The following is an 18387-nucleotide window of genomic DNA, read 5'->3' on the forward strand; positions in this document are numbered from 1 at the left end:
GAGAGAGAGAGTTGGGTTCAAGTTACACCTGATGTAACTTTCAGCAATGTTACACCAATTAATAGTTTTTAATTGGATACAAATTTTGACAAATCCACCGTTAGATTACATTATCTTCGTATATTCTCCATGCTTACAAAATTTCAAAGGGATCAAAGATCAATAGCCATGTCATCAATCAATTGTTTAAATTCAAGTTTTTGTTGTTTGAAATAATGCATAAAAGATTAGTTTATGGATTAAATGGTAAATTACATTTGATTGGCATGAAATTTGGCATGTATGTTAAGAACATATAGAACATGTAATTCAACAGTTGGATTTTCAAAATATGAATTCAGTAATAAGTTATTGAGTGATGTAACATTGATATATATATATATATATATATATTGAAATCGTTGCATTATATCTTCTTTATCAATCCTACAAGCTATATCTCTTTAATGTACATAGCCAATTAATCATTTATCCACTTATCTCTAATTTGATTGATTTTATTTCAAATTTTTTAAGATCTAGTCTTTTTCTAAATTTTAAGATTAACAAATTTCTATTTTCATTGTTGGGTTTTTTATTTTATTTTTTTTTTCCAGATTTTAGATCAAATTAGTTTGCTATTGAACCTTTTTTTTTGTGTTTAGAAAGTCCTAAATATTATTAAGAGGATCATATTAAGCTTATTTCAGGTAGAATTTTTAAAAAATTATCGTAAGATATATTAATATTTATTTTAAGGGGTCAAAACAACAAACCAACAAATTTTTTTAAAAAAATTATATTTAATATTTATTATTGCCCGTTCAGGGATTCATTTGAACCCTGGGGGGTCCAGGTTATTGCAATGCCCAAAAGGTTGTAGTGCAATTGTGGTCAGTCTCACAAGTCACAAAACGTAATTCCATCCTTTTCAAATTTCAATGATCATAGCTTCAAGAAATTGAAGACTACTAATTAATGTTCGATTCATCTTCAGGCGTGTACTCCAACAAGGCACAGGAACATGTAAGACAACCAAAAGGGCTTGTCTTTTTGTTATGAGATGTACACCAACGACTATTTAACGACGATTTTAATTATAGGGGTGTCAAATGGGTTGCTATACAAATAAATCCTATTCCTGCGTTGCTATATTCTGGACTGTGGTTGACTATAAATGTCACTACTCACTACTCGATTCTCTTCAATAATTTCAGCTTCTACTTTGAAGTTCATGTTCCCACCTGAAAATAGACAGTTCAGTGTTGTTGGACTTCATTTCATAATGTTCTTAAACATACATGACTTTTTGTATACCATTGGTTTCACTTGAAATTAACGCTCTCTACTAATGGTTCTGTTCTGATATCAATTCTTACTTTTGATTCAGCTTCATTTGTGTCTGCATTCTCACGCAGATGCGTTTGTTTGTTTGTTTGATTTTTTTTTTTTTTTTTAAATTATTCCAGCGCCATGAACAGTGCATCAAGACAAATGCACAATAATTTCATTTATGAACAGTAATCGAAAAATTATTTTTTATTGTTTTCAGTTTTCAGCAAAGTAAGCGATATCCAAACACACACGAAGATTACTGAATTAATTCAGCCTGTGATAAAATGTGTATTGTTCCCTATTTAGTAATTAGCTAGAAAGACTTTAGTATCTCAAGGTTTCCAAAGCATGGAAGCTATAGGCTATAGAAATCTAGAAGAGACAATTAACTCGTGTTCAGGGTGTGACGAAATGAAACAACTATAGGGCTGTAGGAATCTGAAAGAGATTATCAACACAGGTTCAGGGTGTGCTTAAATGAAGCTATAGATAAATATCACTCTTCATGCTGCGATAAATTTTGTATAAATATAATGTATCCTAGTTATGAAAATGATACCCATTAAAAATACTTTAAAAATAGTATGAGAATGGCATAAAAAATGTAAATACAATAATGTACAATCCCTAATTAGATTTTCCTTTATATATTTTGATGTGCTGCTTTACTACTTTAGTCCTTGGTGTTTGTACAATGCAGTTGTGAAATACTAATGGTTAGGCAGGTCATGAGTATAAAAGATATGGCTGCACAATCGGCAAGTTGGCCGGCTTCGAGCTCAACAATGAATCAGAAAAAAATGTGAGAACTCTGAAGGGGAGGTGTAAACTGCCAAGATCGTTTGTCACAGTGCACAAGTCCCCACTTGCCTTACATTGACCCAACTCCAACAAGGTGCCAATGCTCAAGTACTGGTAAGAATAATGGCTGATTGAATGCTTCGTGTCATCAGATAGCTAATAGCCTCCCAAATTGTTTGGAGAATCACCCGAGGATGATGAACCAAGGCATTCATATACCATTGGCCGTCTCTCACCTGCAATATTATCTTAGGTCATTAATTATCAAAAAAATGAAATTTAACAAAATCATGCACTTGTACAAACAAATTTTTCTGTTACTTAAGAAACCACTACCTGCCCCTATAGTGAGCGATAAACCTAATAACTAGTCATTAACATTCAAACAAAAAAGATAGGGAAAGTGGTACTTACAGACATGCATAACACCAATTGCCTAGTTTCCAATTCATGTGTATCACTCGACCTCATTTCATCTTGACATCCATGACATGCTACATTCAAAATGCTGAATGGAGCCTCATCGCTCAGCACAGTTGCATTTTTGAACTTCATATAAAAATTTATAGACAAGGTAAATGATATAGGGCACAGAGGAAGGGAGCTTTGTTATTCCAACATATGAAGCTTTGCAACCAATGGAGCTTATCAAATATATCTTGCACCAGAATGTAAGACATGGCTATCTGAGGTGCATCCTTGCTTAACAATTTTCACCAATATAGAACTGTGCTTCTCCAATAGGTTTTAACTGCATTATTATTTACAAACAAGGTCAATGATCCAGGACAAAGGATAGAAAATAGAAAAACATACTTATGAGCAAAGCTTGACATATTAATCAGGTGAGGATACAAAGATGAAACTATGTGTTTTTTGTGTTTGATTAATAAGCGCTGGAGTTGTAAAGTAATATTGTTGTAGTGGGGCGTGTAGTTATTGAGAGGGAATATCTTCAAAGCCATTTTGTATGAACTAGCCTGGGCTTCCATATTTATATTGTTCTACTATAGATAATATGAAAAGGCTAACAGAAAAGAACATTAGCTACCTGTATTTGATGAGGTATGCAGTACCAAAACCCTAAAGTTTCATATGGTTCAATTTCAGGTACTTTGCAAATAAGTGGTTGCCAGAGGACAATCTCAGCAAACACTATGGGCAATGAACTGCAAAAGAAAGATTGGATAGCTAAGAACATATGTTTGTGCATGTAGTCACCACAAATAGATGTTCAAATCAGAAAGAGGAAAATCTTCAATGTTTGCCTGATGAGGAGGAGGAAACGGAGACATTAAAACTTCAAATGATGAAACTAAAGCCCAACTTTTCAAGTCATCATCACTTTAAAACTCACCACCATTGTGCACAACACCATTTTCCATGCTTATAATTTTGAGCAACTAGCTTAATGATCCTCATCTGTGATTTGCGTCGAGAATGACAACCACAATTAACATATAAATGCAGTGAAAGATAGAATAAGTTTAAACAATTATGTTCCAAATATAGTATGAAATAAAGCATCAGATCGATTCTTGAAGGACAATTAGAGAAGATTTAGTCAATGGCAATATTAATATGCAAAAAGGAAAAACTAACTTCATTGGCAGTTTAGAATCTTTGATCATATCCTCGAGTTCTTTCCAAAAATTCCTTGTAATGTGGGGATTGTCTCTTCTGGATGGGAGAAATAAAGAAGCCCCAATGATCTGATCTTTAATTTGCTGCACCCAAGCATCCGGTATAGCTACCTCGCCATTCTATTTGCCATTATCAGTGTCTATGGGCTCTTTCTATCAACCTTGCATAAAGTTCAAGTGGGGTTTTGCACACATTATTTCTTGGAGGCAGATTTGCAAGGTAGGGGCTAAGAAGCCCAACATCTTCCATACAAGGATTATTTAAGGTTACAAGCATCAATTAGAAATTTAGAACTTTAAAGTAAGAAGTTTAATGATGGCATATTTATAAAATATTTAAATCGCAATAGACAACAATGAAAATGCTCTAAAATAGATATCAATCTTAAAAGTCTAATCTCAATTTCAAGGAGATATAACATGTAAAAAGGAATTTAAAATTCAAACCATTAAAGAAGGGATGGATGAGACATATCATCTGAGAAATCCAAAGAATAGTCCGAATAAAATTTTTTGGGTGACTAGTAGGACAGACATTTTTTTTTTTTTTTAAGAATGAGATCAATTCAAGACAAATCAAGCGACAGATATCACAAAACAGTTCAACCTTGACACAACAAAAACAACAAATTGCTGCAGAACATAGAAACAACCAAAGTGGCTACTCTAAACAAGAACACAACACAAACAGAAAATTACTGCAGAACATACAAACAATAACACTTTTACAATAAAACAGATACTGATATACCCCATCAGCCAAAAATTACTATTTTGCACACCTTGCAAACTCTAGCATTGCCTTGAAGCCATATATGATAAATGAAGGCAGCCCAAGCTAACTTGCAAACAATAGTTATGACTTTCAAGAAATGAATATTTTAGCATAAGACAGAATTCCAGTCATTCAACTGCTTGCCTGGACTCTAGATATCTCCTACAGATCACAAAAATGAGATCAGAATTGTATCCTCATTTACCTGCCATGTCAGGAGTGGGAAGTTTATCCATGACAGTTAGCCAAGAAATGAAGGCATTGGTAGCAAATAGCAGCCAAAAACCAAACCAAAGCCCTCCAATCAACAACTGAATGCTTTTCCCTAATATTATTCCAAGTTGATCTACATTAACAAACTTCAAAATCAGTAGAAAAGCATCAATTTAACACTTCCTAAGCACGATGAGGTGCATAAAAGTAACCCAGCATTTATGGAACTAACTAATAAGGTGCCAACAGCTCTAATACCAGTAAGAATAATGGCTGGTTGAATGCCCCATGTCATCATATAGCTAATAGCCTCCCAGATTGTTTGGAGAATCACCAAGGGATGATGAACCAAAGCATTCATATACCACTGGCTGATTAAACATTATTAACACATTAGCACTTCTCTCACCTGCAATATTATCTTAGGTCATTAATTATCAGAAAAATGAAATTTAACAAAATCATGCACTTGTACAAACAAATTTTTCTGTTACTTTAGAAACCACCACCTACCCCTATGGTGATAAACCTAAAAACCAATCATTCACATTCAAACAAAAAAGATATGGAAAGTGGTACTTACAGATATGCATAGCGCCAATTGCCTAGTTTCTAATTCATGTGTCACTGGTTGACCTTATTTCTTCTTGACATCCATGACATGCGACATTCACAATGTTGAATAGTACCTCATCACTTAGCATAGTTGCAATCTATGAACTTAGTATAGAAATTTATTAACAGGGTAAATGATATAGGGCAGAGAGGAAGGGAGCTTTGTTATTCTAACGTATCAAGCTTTGCAGCCAATGGAGCTTACCAAATATATCTTGCACTAGAATGTAACAAATGGCTATCTGAGGTGCATCCTTGCTCAACAATTTTCACCAATACAAAACTGTGCTTCTCCAATAGGTTTAAACTGCATTAGTTTTTACAAACAAGATCAATGATTCCGGACAAAGGATAGAAAATCGAAAAACATACTTGTGGGCAAAGTTTGACATATTAATTAGGTGAGGATACAAAGATGAAACTCTAGTTTCTGTAAGAGTTGTACAGAAAGCAAGGAACATTTGTTCTTTCAATGTGAATGCTCCTTCTCTAGAAGGGTTTGGCAACAATTTGATTAATAATTGCTGGAGTTGTTGTAAAGAAATACTGCTGTAGTGGTGAGTAGCTGTATGAACTAGCCTGGGCTGCCACTATTTATATTGTTCTACTTTAGATAATATGAAAAGGCTTACAGAAAAAAATCTCAGCACATAAGTACCAAAACCCAAAGTTTTATATGGTTCAGTTTCAGGTACTTTGCAAATAAGCGGCTGACTCTGCACAAGCACAACCTAAGCAAACACTATGGGCAATGAATTTCGAAAGAAATATCGGATAGATGTTCAAGTTAGGAATAGGCAAACCTTCAATGAATGCCTAATGATGAGGAGGAAATGGAGACATTAAGGCTTCAAATGATGAAACTAAAACCCAATTTTTGAAGTCATTGTCGCTATAAAGCTCAACACCATAGTGCACAACACCATTTTCCATGCTTATAACTTTGTGCAACTAGCTTAATGATCCTCATCTGTGATCTGATTCATTAATGACAACCATAAGAGAAATTTAGTCATTGGCAATATTAATATGCAAAAAAGAAAGACTTACTTCATTGGCTGTTTAGGATCTTTGCTTATATCCCCAAGTTCTTGCCAAACTTCCTTTACATGTGGGAACTTTTTCTTTTGGCAGGGAGAAATAAATAAGCCCTGATGACCTGATCTTTGATTTGCCGCACCCAAGCACCTGGTATAGTTGCCTTGCCATTCTGTTTGCCATTGTTAGTTTCTATGGGCTTTTTCTATCAACCTTGCATGAAGTTTGAGTGGAGTTTTGCACATGCATTTGTTAGACACAGATTTGCAAAGGAGTAGGGGATCAGAAGCCCAACGTCTTCCTTACAGGGATTATTCAAGTTAACAAGCATCAATTAGAAGTAAGAAGTTTAAAGATGGCATAATATCGCAATAGACAACAATGAAAATGTTCTCAAGAAGAAATCAATTTTAAGATTTTAATCTCTATTTCAAGGAATTATAACATGTAAAAAGGAATTTGAAATTCTAACCATTAAAGAAGTGATGGATGAGACATATCATCTAAGCAATCAAAAAAAATAGTTTAGAATAAATTTTTTTTGGGGTGACTGGAAGGACAAACTTTTTTATTTTTTTTTTCAATTTTTACTAATGAGAAAAATTATAAACAAACCAAGAAAATATATCACAAAATAGCAATCTTGACACAACACAACCAGCAAAACACACAAACAATCAACATCTATCTACTCTAAAACAGACACTAATATACCCCTATAGCCAAAATGAGTCTATTTTGCACTGAGTTCTGGAACCCCGTAAACTACACTAACGACGTCTAATGTCATTTTTTACTAAACACAAGATCTTCTCTTTGCTATAAATGACTCCCTTGTGAACATTAGCGTTGCCTTTACACCATATATGATTAATGAAGGCAGCCCAAGCTAACTTGCAAACAATAGTTTTAAAATATTTACTTTCAAGAAATGAATACCTCAGCAAAACACAGAATTCCAATCATTCACTTAGTTTTTAATTATCATTGTATAGAAACTTCTAAATAACACATAACCCATTCTGATCAAAATTAGGGATCTCCAAAAATTCAAATTTTAATTCCACATGATCACAACATAGAAAACCGACTCTCTGTTCAGTTAAAATAGCTATTCAAATTAATGAAACTTACCAGTGTTGCAGCCCATTAACTTGACGACAACGATACCATTCTTAATGCTTTATGATTGAACATGGGGTGCATGACCACTTTATTGAGCTTCCTGACAGTAGTGTCAGAACCAAAGGATAATTACTAACCTAAACTAGGAAGAGGATAAGGTCCAATAAGAGAGTTTTAATATCAAATCATGGTTTTCTGTTACTTCATGCTTTTGCATGAAGTAGCCTTGTTCAATAAATTTTTTGTTACTTATCCAAAAAGAAAAAAAGTGGCCATCAAATTTTAGAGTTGTGTACGCCTTGAGGAGAACTAGAATGTCATCATCAATTGTGTTCAGTATCCTACCACTGCAACTGTAAGCCCACACCTCCTAATTTCCTGCAGGAAACAGGGCTTTATTAAAAACTGCGTACAATGACTGGCAATCATTTCCATATCTATTTTATAATGATCATTACCATCTCAAGGATAGAGCACAAACCCTAAGAGTGGCAAGAAAGTAATGATCCTTCTAGTTCAGAGGCAATAGTCAAAGAAATGCAGCAAAAGGGAGAGTTAACAGAGGCTTTAGATCCCTCTTCTCTCTCACTGTCATCATTCAAAAAAACTCTGCTTGTATCTAAAATTCATGATCCCTGACACACAAACACCCAAAAATTCAATATAACCAATCAATAAAATGCTAATATAGTATTAATAACAATAATCATTAATCAAAACACAATTGGATTCAAAAAATTGATCTAAGATAGAAATATTAATGGTAACCGGAAATAATAGGCACAAAGTAGCAATAAACACCAATTGAAAATGATGATCATGCAAAATAATCAAGGAATTTCACCTCATCATTTCGTCTTTTTAATGTCTCTGTTTGCTTCAACACCCTCCTCTTACTACCCTGTCCCATAATATGTATCTGTCTTCTCCTGTGTATGTCAATCACCCTGTACTGTTCAGCTTCGCAAATCACCCCTTCATCATTGTCTACTTCCACTTCTTCGTCTGCCTTATACTTAGTCCAATTGATAAGTCCTTATGCTTAGTCCCATTTTCTTATTCACTTCTATCCTCAATCTTGTATACCTCAACCAACTAATCTTTGTAATTGATTTCTTGCTTGGATTCACTGTTTTGATCATCATTAATCCACATGCATGCCTAAAATAAAGAAACTCCACATAGACCCATACAATATTAACTGATCCTAAACCATATTCAATTACACTACAATAATCATGTCCAGAACCACCTTGTTTTAAGTCTGAAAAGTGGAATGTTGGAACTGGTCCGAACACCAAGTTGTTATAGTTGATGTCATTCACCGCCTCTGGTATCATCAGTCTCTTTTGGAATGTTGGAAATTCATAACCATGTCAAATTGGTGGAAATCGCATAGTACTATGTAAATTGGATAGCAATCTGAACAACCAATCTGATTGGGTAGAAGGAAAAAAATAAATAAATAAAACCCTGCTTTATGAACAACCAATCTGAGGAATTTCATCATCTCCAATCAAATGATATCACAAATATAAAGTGAAAAATAAATAAAAAAATTAACACTCAATCCACTAGTATGTAATAATTTTGACTATTGAATTGATTACTGATAAGATTAAAAATTCATACTATTTGAGTGGGATTTAAGATCCAGCTACACTTACATATTTTTCAGCAGCAACAGAAACAATATTGAAAGGTCTGGATATTGTTGTAATGGTGTGAAGATCATTATCCTAATGTTGAGCTCTTCCGCCATTTAAATAAAATCACTGCAATGATTAATTAATATGCATGATATGATCAAATCAGGACCAGAGAAATATTGCAATAAGATTTCTTATAAAGGGAAAAAAAAAAAAAAAAATTTAAAAAGTGAAAACACACACCTGGAGAGTGGGGCAAGGAGGCAGAGAGATCAAGCAAAAGAGAGAGCTAAAAACATTCCAAACATCAATAAAAAGTATTTATTTCCCATCCTATTGCAGCATCATCATTCACAAAATCCCTACTTGTGGAAAAACAGAGAAAAATCAATTACGAACAGTAGTGTTACCAATATGGGAAAGAACTTCTTTTTTTTTTTTCTTTTTTCCCTTTTTTCCACAGATAATATATATGTAAATCGAGCTAAGCTTAAAAAATAAAAAAGAATTAATCATATAAATAATTCCCAAAATGTCAATATACAAGCATCACACACTGCCTTGCAGTAATATATATATATATATATATATAAAAAAAAAAGAAAAAGAACTTTCTCCACAAAATTACAAAAATTGAAAAAACAAAGTGGAAATTTTTGCAATTTTGTCTACAAAAGTTGTTAATATTAATTTTTTAGTGGGAATTTTGGGCAGAAAATAAGATATTTGATTGATATTTTTGCATTTTCTCAACAAAAAGAAAAAAAATGATATTTTTGCAAAATAAGCGAATAAATAAAACGAAGGAGAAGAAGAAATTACCAACAATGATGACATTTGGGATGTGAGAAATCTTTTGAATCGATGAGACTTGGAATGAAGTTTTCACTTCATGAACTTTCCACTTCATGACCATCTCTTCGCACATACGAGTAACCAATATTGATGTTTGGGATGTGACAAATCTTGGCCCAGTCCTCTCCTATCCCTTCTTCGTCCTCTCCTATCCCTTCTTCGTCAGGTTTGTGGAGGGGTGGACCTTTTCCAGGTTTGGGGAGGGGTGGACGTTCGTTGATCTCCAATTCTAGTAATGGAGTATTACGAAGGAAGTCTGGAAGTGACTTTAGCTTAGGACAGTGGTTAATTTGCAAGGAATGAAGAAGTGGCATTATTTTAATTTTTGGAGTATTATTAGTAACAAAAGCATTAGCACTATTATCTTTTTCTTCTTCTTCTTCTATTGTTCCTCCCATCCCACTCCATTCTTCCCACTTGCCCAAGTCAAAAAATATGAGAGATTTAAGGTTTGGGAATATGATGATGTCTTTGGATGATTCTGATAATTCTTCTTCTTCTATGTCTATTCCCAAAAATTCATCTCCCACCTTTCGAATCTCTGGAGCATAATCTATCACTAATTCTTCGAGCAACGGCAGCTTTCCCAAAGGAGGCAACTGCTCTAGGTTTTGGCACCCTCCGATAAAAACGCTTTTCAAATAGGTCAATTTGGACATCATCCAATTAGGATACATTGTGGTGCCCTTATAATAATAAATTTGTAAAGATTCCAAGCGGGGAGGTGGCTCTAAGGCATTTAGAATGACTACATCTTTCTCCATTTTTCTTCTTCTTTCTTCCTCTGTCTCTTCCTCTTCCTCCTCTTCCTCTATAAATGTGTTAAAAAGTAGCCACAAATCACGGAGGTGGTTCTTCTTCTTCAATGTATTCTCGATCGCACCAAAATCTACCACATTTCTCAACCCTACTATTTGAAGTTTCCCTTGAATGTGGTTCAAATGTTCTAATTCTCCCAGTTTACATGTTTCTTCGCCCTTACCACCTACAGGAAAGTATCCTAATGTTTTAAGACAAGTTAATCTCCCAATTCCCTTCGGAAACGATTTTATTTCAATTTCTTCGAAATCTTCATCAAATAGGAGGTGTCTTAAATTAATTAGTTTATCTATCCCCTGGGGTAATTTCTCAAGTTCTGAACACTCACTAACATCCAAACTTTGTAAATTACATAAATTACATATGCTTTCAGGCAATTCTTTTATCTCTGTACAAGATAACTTGAGTAATCTTAAATGTATCAATTTTTCCACCTCATTTGGAAGTTTCAAAATGGACTCACCTTTCAAATATAATGTACGTAGACATGTCAAATGGTCGAATAACTTGGATTGGACAATCGGAGAAGAAATAAAATCCAAATTTAAAAAACGTAGATTTTTCGCTTCATAGACAAACTCAAGAAATGTTTCTTTAACTATTAATGACAAGTGGCGAACCCTTTTAAAGTTTATCTTAACCTCTTCATCACCTTTAATTGTGAAGCATACATCTTCTGTCATTTTCTGTGCAAAGTCATGCACAATATCATGCATTTTGCAACTTTTAATTCTACCATCAATTTCATCTTCCTCAAAATCTTGGAAAAAAGAGCGCATGGCTAATTTTTGAAAGTACTCTTCTGCCATGTCTTCCATCTCCATATTTCGTTTTGAGTCGATATCAATATATCCTTGTGCCATCCAATGGATGATTAACTCAAATTTATTAATTTCATGATCTTTTGAGAAGACAGCACAAAATAAGAAACATTTTTTCTCTGCTAAGGACAATTCATAATAACTCAACAGCAATGGTCCCAAAAGACCTTTTTCAACATCTTCTAAATCCCACAAACTATTTTCCAAAACCTTCTCCCACTGTTCTTTTCTTCTCTTGTTGCACATGTAACCCCCTATAAGCTTTGCAGCAAGCGGCAAGCCATGGCACTTATTTGCTAGTTCTCTACCTAGGGGTTCAAGATCCTTATGTCGATCTATATTTTCATCATTAAATGCTATTTTCCTAATAATCAACCAACACTCATCAACAGATAAATTCCCTAAGTTGATTATGTGGGTTTTGGTGCTCCCCATCATGTGGGCAACATCCTCATTACGTGTGGTGACTAGAATTCTACTACCTTGGGCACCATGTGTGAGAGCAGCTTTGAAAGGCTCCCACTTTTCAGACTCTTTGGATTTGTCTTTAGCCCGCACATCATCAAAGACAATAAAGAACTTTTTGTCCTTAATCAAATCACAAACTGGACGCAATAGATCTTCCAATGTATTAGTGGTATATTTGAGGGATTCATGTTTAGGGTCAAGCTCTTTGACGATTGCCTGGGCAACCTTGTACTGATCAAAAGGGTCAGAAACACTAACCCACATTATTTTCTGAAAATGATCTCTTACTTTTGAATCATTATAGGCTAGTTTAGCAAGAGTTGATTTTCCTATACCACCTATGCCCACTAAGGTGATGACAAGAGGATTGCTTTCTTCTTGACTACCCATGGCTAATAGGTTGTTCAGTGGATCATCTCTATACTCATTACGGCCAACTATTTTAGAAACATCCACAATGGACGTAATTTCTAGTCTTTCAACTCTTTCAGGTTGACTATTCGAGTCAATCCCAAAATCCTGTCTGACTTTGAGAATATTAGCTAATGTTTCATTCATTTTTTTTATCTTGTGACCAACCTCATGACGAACAGAAACATTGTCAACTTGACGACAGCAACACGAGGGAGAGGGGAAGAAGGACCATACCTTCTTCATTTTTTTCTCAAGGGGGGCAGGAGCGTTACTATGAGCAGGTTTTTCTCCTTCTTCTTCTTTCGGAATTTGTAATTTGATCTTTGCAGTTTCCCAGGTGTCCAACACGTCATCGATCATGTAGTATGCATCTTCGAGCTTATCATACCAAAGCTTCACAGCGTCATCCCTCAGTCGTCTTTCCTCGAACTTTTTGAGCATCGCCTGAACCATTTTGAAATTGTATTGAAGATTTTCAATTTCTTCATCAACTCCAACAAGCAACTGTAGCTCCTGTAGAGCCTGCTGGGCTGCGAATGAACCCAACTGCTTCAAGAGTTCAGTAACGAGTGACGGTAGTACACCATCCATAGTTACTGGAGACTGAAAGTTATAAGTTGAGAATACAACAAAGAAACAGAAAGCGAATGACAAAAATAAGGAGCAAAGTGAGAAATAGATAACGCAATAGCAGGTGTGCTTGTGCTGCTTCACTCCTATTATTCGGCTTATATAACGAACTAGCAGTCTTAGTGAATAATTAAAACATTTAATATTTTTTTATTAAGATAATTAATTTCTGTCTTTACTAAGGATAAGATATATGGTATCGGTAACATGGTAGTTTATCTTAAATGTTATTATTGGTCATTAAGTATTGCACTTGATTTTTTTTCCTTTTTCTCTTTTGGTAATTAAAAATTTTACTAAAATAGTTTACTAAAAAATGTGCTAAGAATATCTCTTAACAAAATCTTAAGAATATGTGGGCCATGAAGTATTCCAATGTGATGGTAATATCCATATCAATTTTAATTAGAATTTAAATTTTACGGTGTGTATTGTGGAATGAGGATGGCTCATCATGTTCATAGACTAATAGGTTCCAACTTCAAACCAGTCCAAATTCTGCTGAACAAAACCATTACTACTATAAAAAAAAGTGTTGTTGGTCCACACAAGATCGAACAGGGAAGCAGGAGCAACAACACTTCAATTTTAGTTGCACTAACCATTTAAGCTATGATGATTTTTTTACAGGTCCACACAAAATAGCTACAAACATGAAAATTTAAATATTAAAACAATTCTTCTCAAAGTGAACTCATTGATATGATATTAAGCAAGCTCTCTAGGTGAAGATTATTAACAATTGAGCAATATTATCCACAATTTTGCCACTAACCCAAGCAATTTACATACTTTTGAAACCACTTGACATATACTGTACAGCGTTATAATATGAGCAAAGGGTAATATCAAATGGACAAAATTTAGCTACAAAATTAGTTGTAGTTTAAGACTACAAACTTACTCAATAAAATAATGTTACTACATATTTTGAAAATCTAACCATCGAATTGCATGTTCTTTACGCTTTTAATACATATATCAAATTTTATGTCAATTGGATATTATTTACTATATAATCTATAAAATTATATTTTATACATAATTTTAAATTACCAAAACTTGCAATTAAAAAAATTTATTGAGGACATAGCTAGTGATCTTTAATTTTCTTGAAATTTTGCAAGCATAGAGGATATAAGAAGAAGATGTAATTCAATGATAGATTTGTCAAAATTCACATTTAATAAAAAAATATTAAATAAGGTTATAGCATAAAGTTATAAACAATTTTATAACTAAACTTTGTCCCTATCAAATATACAAACAGTGTCCTTCAAAAGAGATTATGCATATTCATAAGTTTTGGTATCAAATATTTATTATGATCATGCACAATCTATAAATTTATTATATAAAAATGAAAACGTAGTAATTGATGTTGTTAATTTGTTATATTTATATCCAGCCATATCATTACTATTTTTTATATCAATGCAGCACTGGACAAATGCCTATTTATGAATTATGTACCTTTCAGGAAAAGAAGTCATGGGCCATGGCTAACGTGCCTTCTCTTCCGGAAAAAGTGCTTCCGTGCAAAAACGTGCCTGGGTGACGGGACCATGCTTTTAGGCAAATAGAAACAGACACAATTGTACCTAGAGAAAGCAGCAGGTCCACACAAGAACAAGGAATGAAGCCGTACCAACCAAGGTAGTCAATATTGTATCGGTATTAGCCGTATCGGTATAAATCGATATCTAAACATTAACGTTTTATACCGATTTAAATACCGGCCGTACTGGTCATACCAGCTAATTTCGGGCAATACTACTATTTTTTAAGTTTTGTAATTTTTAAATTTTTGTTATGGTAGAATGGTAACTTATTTGCATTAATTTATTAGTATTATTTGTTTTCTTAGTATGTAATGATAACTTTTAAGCTTTCTATTTTTTATATTGTGTTTTTTTTTTCTTTTAATTGATACAAAAGTCTAAAATCATAAATAATTAGTTTTGAATTGAGGAAATGTTTTATGGTAAACTTTTATATTTATTATAATATAAATATTCACACATACATACATACATATATATATATATATATATAAATTTTGTTTATAAATATAAAAAATAGTGGTAAACCTGAAATGGTACACTGGTATTGATCGATATCCGAAATATATCGTACCGCTGGCCAAATTGGTACAGCATTCGATATGTAATTGACTCCCTTGGTACCAACAAACAACACTTCAATTTTAGTTGCACTAGTCATTTAATTTAAGCTATATGATGACTTGGTTACAAGTCCGCACAAACATGAAAACTTAAAAATATTGAAACACTTGGGAGAAGATTATTAACACTTGGGAAATATTATTTTATAAGTCATCTGCTTATACATAATTTTTCCTCCGATCCAAGCAATTTACGTACTTTTGAAATCACTTTAAAAATATACGATACATCGTTATTACTTATTATGAGCAAAGGGTATATAAAATATACAAATCATGTCCTTCATAAAAGAATTGTACATATTCATAATTTTAGCTATCAAATATAGGGGAACTAAACTGAAGTAGTCTTGGTGTTTATAATCTTGTGGGTTTGAGTTTTTTTTTTTTTTTTTTTTAATAATAAAAAAATTATCTAAAGACAAGAAATCACAAATCTTGTAAATAAGAGTTTCTTAGAGCATCACTACCAGATGTGTTAAATGTGCTAAATGCCAAATATTTGGCACATTTGACACACCAAACACCAAAAACCCCTTTTATCAGATGTGCCAAATCTTATAAAATTTGCCACATGTGAACAATACCGTTGCAAATTTGCAACGGTATGGACGAAGAATTGTAGATGGGTTAATAATTTTTTATTCTCCTCTCTCTTCACTTTATTCTTTTCTCTTCTCTCTCACCTCTGTTCTTTCTCACTGGTTCCCTCTCACCAATTCCCTCTTTTCTCTTCACATTTGGTGAGATTTTTTTCCTTCTTTAATTTAAGATCAGTTTGACAGTGGCCATTATCACCGGAGGCGCGAGTGGCATGGGTGAGGCTCGCGAGTTTGCCGCTCATGGCGCACAAGCCATCGTCATCGCCAACGTCCAAGACGAGAAGGGCCATCGTCATCGTCACGACGTCATCGTCATCGCTCTTCGATCTCGCCGATCTCTCTCTCTTTTGGTGGTTGGTTGTTTTGATTGTTGTTGGTTGGCTGATTTTGGTTGATGGTAGTAGGTTGATCGGGTTGTGGGTGTGAGATTTGGGATGGTCTCAGATCAGGTTGTGGGTTGTGGGTTGTGGGAGTGAGATTGGGTTGTGGGTGTGAGATTTGTGGCTGTGTAGTGTTTGGTTTAGTTTTTTTTTTTTTTTTTTTTTTTGGGTTTGGTGGTAGCAGTGGCTAATATTGGTGGTCGGTGGTTGATCTATGGGGGTGGCCAGTGGTTGTGGGCTGTGGCGGTTGATCTGCGGGTGTGGGTTGTTGTTGATGATGGTGATGATAAAGAGGAGATAAATATTATTTTAATGTATAAAATTGAATGATAAAACATCTGATAAATGGCTGATATTGGTGGTAGTAAAATAATAATGATGTTCTATAAATATTATTTTATAGAACATCTGATACGGATGCTTTAAGATTCTAATTAAATTAATTACCAAAATTCATCACCTATAATAACAAACAATTATATATTATGTAATGAGCATTTACATGAGAAGTGGGAACAACTGTATTCTGTGAGATATATTATATATCAACTCTACAATCTACTCCAACAATATTGTATTTGATGCTCTGCGTTAGACCAACACTCATTCCCTCCCCTTCCAAATTTTAAAAAAATGAAAAATAAAATCAACTCTACCACAAATATAACTTGCTATTTCACATAATCACAACTTAAATTAAAAGTTTATAATTGTACTTTAACATGATTTTACCATGACATTTTAAATTTAATAAGGATTTGGTGCAAAAACTCTTGGATATTTTGAATACCCAAGTAAATAATAAATTAAGCTTAATGCTTTGTCTATACAAAGAAAAGCACAGCCATGCATGCACATAGAGAGAGCCTCAAATATGTAGTTTACCCCATTTATGTTTTATGTTTTTCTTTTTCATTTAAAAATATATCTTTTCTTGCATTTTGAGAATTAAAATTACTATAAACTATGTGTAAATCCGAGGCCCAAAAGATAATTAGACTTGAACCGAGGTCCATCACACAATTAATTTATAGAGATAGGTGTTTAGACCAATAGTTGAACTCCTAGGTGGTAATCTTTGATTAATGATAAAGAAATGACAATGGGCTTGTCATTACAAAAAAGAGAACAAACACCACTATAGATCCTAAAAACGCTACTATAGATCCACCTGGACTATAACACCGTAATCTATAACGGTACTATAAAACGTTGCTGTAGAATCGTGTCTATAGGGCCATCTGGGTCTAGAGCAACGTAATCTAATAGAAGGCCTCATAATAATTTAAGTCATGCAAAAAGTTGAGAAAAAAAAAAAGTACCAATGATGGTTAGGATTTGGAAAATTTTTTCTTGGTAAAAAGTATCATATTTTATTTTTGGATATTTTAAGGTAAATTTTTTTTACATGCCTTAGGATTTGAGCTAATTGTAATTAGGTTTAAAACTTTTCAAAACTAATCAATTTAGGAGCCGTTTGATATGTAGTTTTGAGTAATAATTTTTAGTTTTTAAATAACATTACGCGTATTTTCAAAAAATATAAACAACGTTATTAGAATAACGTTACCAAACGGGCTCTTAATTCTTAAAATAGTTAAAAAAATAATTGACTGACTTAACAATTTTAAGTGAATAAATTAGCTTTAAAGACTAAATTAATAAGTTTTAAAAAATCTTGAACATAATTCACATTAGTTTAAACCTCAATATTTGTAAAAGAGATTTACCCTTTTTATTTTTTTTAACGCTAAGGTAAAAGTTTTATTCACAATAAAATTTAAAACCCTACAAATTACAAGGGCAGAGTTGGTCCACATAGCGTTGGCTGATATAATCGAAAGCACCTACTAGTATCCGTTTGGATCCTCGTTTGCTAGCCACTACTTTTTTTTAAAAATGTAAAACGAGCGACAGGTCCTTGCTACTGTCTGTGGTACTGGTAATAACAATAATGTCCATACAGTGGGCCTTAAAATAATTATGGCGTTCTCCCTGGACCGAATTTACCAGAGAGGATTTGGTCCTCGGCACAGTTCT

At 33.5% G+C, this 18387-nt stretch overlaps 1 protein-coding gene across 13 annotated transcripts; it reads right to left on the bottom strand.

The window, feature by feature from the left end:
- Window positions 1-1858: 1858 nt before the first annotated feature.
- Window positions 1859-13246, bottom strand: LOC115991735 (putative disease resistance protein RGA3). 13 transcript variants are annotated; one of them, XM_031115615.1, is made up of 16 exons: window positions 9996-13246; window positions 9417-9535; window positions 9192-9299; window positions 8777-8959; window positions 8369-8685; window positions 7983-8159; window positions 7534-7902; window positions 6412-6700; window positions 6165-6338; window positions 5567-5668; window positions 5330-5459; window positions 3718-5155; window positions 3473-3537; window positions 3167-3284; window positions 2530-2866; window positions 1859-2351 (listed from the first exon to the last, which is right to left on the bottom strand). In XM_031115615.1, the coding sequence occupies exon 1, from the start codon at window positions 13139-13141 to the stop codon at window positions 10064-10066; it is 3078 nt and encodes a 1025-aa protein (XP_030971475.1). In that variant the 5' UTR covers window positions 13142-13246; the 3' UTR covers window positions 1859-2351; window positions 2530-2866; window positions 3167-3284; window positions 3473-3537; window positions 3718-5155; window positions 5330-5459; window positions 5567-5668; window positions 6165-6338; window positions 6412-6700; window positions 7534-7902; window positions 7983-8159; window positions 8369-8685; window positions 8777-8959; window positions 9192-9299; window positions 9417-9535; window positions 9996-10063. The 13 variants fall into 13 exon arrangements, with proteins under 13 accessions (XP_030971475.1, XP_030971477.1, XP_030971482.1 ...); XM_031115617.1 differs by having other exon boundaries at window positions 5330-5466; XM_031115622.1 differs by having other exon boundaries at window positions 3718-4858; window positions 5005-5155; window positions 5330-5668.
- Between the last annotated feature and the right edge of the window lie 5141 nt (window positions 13247-18387).

This window comes from Quercus lobata, chromosome 5 (genome assembly GCF_001633185.2).
Source record: "Quercus lobata isolate SW786 chromosome 5, ValleyOak3.0 Primary Assembly, whole genome shotgun sequence".
Lineage (NCBI taxonomy): Eukaryota > Viridiplantae > Streptophyta > Magnoliopsida > Fagales > Fagaceae > Quercus > Quercus lobata.

Excerpts from the sequence above, each read along its gene's own strand:
- LOC115991735 (XM_031115614.1), bottom strand. The coding sequence starts at position 13,141 with ATGGATGGTGTACTACCGTCACTCGTTACTGAACTCTTGAAGCAGTTG.